Source organism: Macrobrachium nipponense, chromosome 20 (genome assembly GCF_015104395.2).
Source record: "Macrobrachium nipponense isolate FS-2020 chromosome 20, ASM1510439v2, whole genome shotgun sequence".
In the NCBI taxonomy this organism is placed as follows: Eukaryota; Metazoa; Arthropoda; class Malacostraca; order Decapoda; family Palaemonidae; genus Macrobrachium; species Macrobrachium nipponense.
In genome coordinates this window covers 64,730,494-64,735,493 of record NC_061089.1, presented here as the reverse complement: position 1 = coordinate 64,735,493, position 5,000 = coordinate 64,730,494, and the positions used below count along the sequence as shown (strand labels likewise).

At 33.3% G+C, this 5,000-nt stretch overlaps 1 protein-coding gene across 2 annotated transcripts in view; it reads left to right on the top strand.

Annotated features, from left to right (window-relative positions):
* LOC135226732 (glutamate receptor ionotropic, kainate 2-like) overlaps positions 1 to 5,000 on the top strand; it is a 281,279-nt gene that overhangs the window by 222,415 nt on the left and 53,864 nt on the right. For both annotated transcript variants that reach the window (XM_064266449.1, XM_064266443.1), the window contains exon 4: positions 662 to 846. In XM_064266449.1, the coding sequence (XP_064122519.1) occupies positions 662 to 846 (185 nt within the window). The remainder of the gene's footprint in view (positions 1 to 661; positions 847 to 5,000) is intronic.

Here is a 5,000-nt window from a genome sequence, read left to right as displayed (position 1 = left end):
TTTGATATATATATATATATATATATATATATATATATATATATAGTATATATAGTATATATATATATATATATATATATATATATATATATATATATATATATATAAATTCTTCTGTTAAAACAGGATACATCGCAAGTATAAATGACTCATTAAAACACTCTGGTTTAAAGATATGGACTATATTTCGGTGGACTACCTTCTACCCTTATCAAGGGTGGAAGTTAGTCAACCGAAAATATTCCTTAACTTTAAACCAGAGTGTTTTTAATGGGCCTTATATATATATATATATATATATATATATATATATACATATATATATGCATATTCATACACATGCATGTATATACGTATATATATAAGCATGTCAGTATGTATACATAATGAATAAATTACCAATAACATATGTTCCGTCAATAATTCAATAAAACTATAAATCTAGGTGTCTGCAAACAAATGCTGATAAAAATTCGTAACTGTTGGAAACACCTCTCGTTCTTAAAAAAAATTCTAAAATCCACATAAGAGATAAAGGCATATTGCAGTGCTTTCTTACTAAGTCCGGATCTCGGATTATGGATCTTAGAATGTAGCATATGTAAATAAAAACTCCAAAACTTACCTGACTCTACTCTGTTCTCACTCATTTCCTCTACAGTATGTAACCTGGTACGATCAGGAGTGGCCGCCATATTTGGACCTCAGTCAGGACAAACCTCCTCACACGTCCAGTCCATCTGCGATGCTCTGGAGATTCCACACATCGAGACGCGATGGGATTACCGTCTCAGGAGGGACGATTACTCGGTCAATCTTTATCCACATCCATCCTCGCTTAGCAAGGTATTCCTGTTGATAATCAGGTATTAGTGAATATCTCTCTTAGCAAGATATTCCTGTTGATAATCAGGTATTAGTGAATATCTCTCTTAGCAAGGTATTCCTGTTGATAATCAGATATTAGTGAATATCTCTCTTAGCAAGGTATTCCTGTTGATAATCAGGTATTAGTGAATATCTCTCTTAGCAAGGTATTCCTGTTGATAATCAGGTATTAGTGAATATCTCTCTTAGCAAGGTATTCCTGTTGATAATCAGGTATTAGTGAATATCTATCTAGCAAGGTATTTCCTGTTTGATAATCAGGTATTAGTGAATACTCTCTTAGCAAGGATCCTGTTGATAATTCGGTATTCGTGATAAATCTCTCTTAGCAAGATATTCCTGTTGATAATCAGTCTTAGTGGAAATCTTTCTTTAGCCAAGGTATTCCTGTTGATAATCAGGTATTAAGTTGAAATCTCTCTTAGCAAGGGGATTTATTTCTGTTAATAATCCAGTATAGTGAATAATCTCTTTTCTTAGCAGATAGTCCGTGTTGATAATCGTATTAAGAATATCTCTCTTAGCAAGGTATTCTGGTTGCCTAAATCAGGTATTAATTGATATCTTCCTTAGGGCAAGGTATTCCCGTTGCTAATTCAGGTATTAAAGTGGAATATCTCTCTTAGCAAGTATACAGTTGATAATAAGGATTAAGTGATAATCTCTCTTAGCAAGGTATTTCCTGTGATAATCAGGGATAAGTGAATATCGCTCGTTAGAAGGTATTCAAAGTTGATAATTCAAGGTATTAAAGTGAATATCTCTCTTTTTTAGAAAGGTTATTCGGTGATAATCAGGTATTAGTGAATATCTCTCTTAGCAAGATATTCCTGTTGATAATCAGGTATTAGTGAATATCTCTCTTAGCAAGATATTCCTGTTGATAATCCGGTATTTAAGGAGAATATCTCTCTAGCAAGGTTATTCCCGGGTTTGATAATCAGGGTATTAGTGAATATTCTTCTTAGCAATGATAATTCTGTTGAATAACAGGTTTATAAGTTGAATATCTCTTTTTGGTTAGCAAGTATGGTCCCGTTGATAATCAGGTATTAGTGAAAATAAATCTCTCTTAGCAAGATATTCCTGTTGATATCAGGTATTAGTGAATATCTCTTAGCACGTATTCCTGTTGATAATCAGGTATTAGAGAATATCTCTCGTAGGCAAACGATATTCCGTTGAATAGCAGGTATAAGTGAATATCTCTTTAGTAAAGATATTCCTGTTGATAATCGTATTAAGTGAATATTCTCTCTTAGCAAGGTATTCCTGGTGATAAATCCAGGTATTAGTGAATACTTGCTCTTAGCAAAGATATTCCCGTTGATAATCAGGTATTAAGTGAATATCTCTCTTAGCAAGGTTATTCCTTGTTGATTAATCAGGTATTAGTGAATATCTCTATTAGCAACGGTATTCCTGTGATATCAGTATTAAGTGAATATCTCTCTTAGCAAGGATTACTGTTGATATCAGGTATTAAGAGAATATCTCTTCTTAGCAAGGTATTCAGGGTGATAAATCAAGTTTAGTGAATATCTCTCTTTACGCAATGGTTATTTCTGTTGATAATCAGGGTATTAGTGAATATCTCTCTTAGCAAGCTATTCCCTGGATAATCAGGTATTCGTGGATATCTCTCTTAGCAAGTATTCCTGTTGATAATCAGGTATTAGTGAAATCTCTTCTTAGCAAGGGTATTCCAGTTTGATAATCAAGTATTAGTGAATATCTCTCTTAGCAAGGTATTCCTGTTGATAATCAGGTATTAGTGAAATTCTTCTTAGCAAGAATATTCGTGATAGTCAGGTCTACTAGTTGAATAATCTCTCTTTAGCAAGGATATTCCTGTTGATAATCAGGTATTAAGAAGCATTAATCTCTCTTAGCAAGGTATTCCTGTTGATAATCAGGTATTTAATGAATATCTCTCTTAGCAGTTAATCCTGTTGTAATCAGGTATTAAGTGGAATATCTCTTAGCAAGGATCCGTTGATAATCAGGTTATTAGTGAATAGCTCTTCTTAGCAAGAATATTCCTGTTGATAAATCAGGTATTAAGAATATCTCTCTTAGCAAGATATTCCTGTTGATAATCAGGTATTAAGTGAATATCTCTCTTAGCAAGATATTCCTGTTGATAATCAGGTATTAGTGAATATCTCTCTTAGCAAGATATTCCTGTTGTAAACCGGATTAAGGAAATACTCTCTTTAGCCAAGGTATTCTGGTTGATAATCAGGTATTAGTGAATATCCTCTTAGCAAGATATTTCCGTTGATAATCAGTATTAGTGATATCTCTCTTAGAAAGGTATTCCTGTTGATAAATCAGGGATTAGTGAATATCTCTTAGCAAGGTATTCTGTTGATGAATCAAGGTATTAGTGAATATCTCTCTTAGCAAGTATTCCTGTTGATAATCAGGTATTGAGGGGATATCTCTCTTAGCAAGGTTTTAGTTGATAATCAAGTTTTAGTGAATATCTCTCTTTAGCAAGGGTATTCCTGTTGATAACAGGATATAGATATCTCTCTTAGCAAGGTATTCCTGTTGATGATCAGGTATTAGAGAATATCTCTCTTAGCAAGGTATTCCAGTTGATAATCAGGTATTAGTGAATATCTCTCTTAGCAAGATATTCCGGTTGATAATCAGGTATTAGTAAATATCTCTCTTAGCAAGGTATTCCTGTTGATAATCAGGTATTAGTGAATATCTCTCTTAGCAGATATCGGTTGATAATCAGGTATTAGTAAAATATCTCTCTTTAGCAAGGTATTCCCGTGTTGATAATCAGGGTATTTATTGGATATCTCTCTTAGCAAGATTTCCTGTTGAAATCAGGATTAGTGGATATCTCTCTTAGCAAGATATTCCGGTTGATAATCAGGTATTAGTAAATATCTCTCTTAGCAAGGTGTTCCTGTTGATAATCGGGTATTGGTGAATATCTGGTTTTTAGCCAAAGGTATTTCCGGTTGATAAATCAGATATTAGTGGAATATTCTCTCTTAGCAAGGTTATTCCGGTTGATAATCAGGTATTAGTGAATATCTCTCTTAGCCAAGGTGTTCCTCTGGATAATCAGGTATTAAGGAATATCTCTCTTAGCCAAGGTATTCCTGTTGATAATCAGATATTAGTGAATATCTCTCTTAGCCAAGGTATTCCGGTTGATAATCAGGTATTAGTGAATATCTCTCTTAGCCAAGGTGTTCCTCTGGATAATCAGGTATTAAGGAATATCTCTCTTAGCCAAGGTATTCCTGGTTGGATAATCAGATTTTTAGTGAATATTCTCTCTTACCAAGGTATTCCGGTTGATAATCATAATTAGTGAAATATCTTCTTTAGCCAAGGTATTTCCGGTTGATATTCATGTTTAGGAATATCTCTCTTAGCCAAGGTGTTCCTCTGGATAATCAGGGTATTAGGGAATATCTCTCTTAGCCAAGGTATTCCTGTTGATAATCAGGGATAGAAATATATCTTAGCGAGGTATTCCTGTTGATAATCGGTATTAGTGGGACTATCTCTCTTAGCAAACTTAGCAAGGTATTCCTGTTGATAATCAGGTATTAGTGCTATCTCGTTTAGCAAGATATTCCTGTTGATAATCAGGTATTAGAGAATATCTCTCTTATCAAGGTATTTCTGTTATAATCAGGTATTAGTGAATATCTCTCTTAGCGAGGGTGATTTCCTGTTGATAATCAGGTATTAGAGAATATCTCTCTTATCAAGGTATTTCTGTTTATAATCAGGTATTAGTGAATATCTCTTAGCAAGGTATTCCTGTGATAATCAGGTATTAATGAATATCTCTCTTAGCAAGGTATTCCTGTTTACAATCAGGTATTAGTGAATATCTCTCTTAGCAAGGTATTTCTGTTTATAATCAGGTATTAGTGAATATCTCCGGTTGATAATCAGGTATTAGTGAATATCTCTCTTAGCAAGGTATTCCTGTTGATAATCAAGTATTAGTGAATATCTCTGAGATGGAGAGAAATATTGCTTATTACGTCATTTAGAATTTTATTTTATTTACTTATTTATTATCTGTTCTTGAGAATGTCAGGTCAAAACTGATATGCATTCCTGAA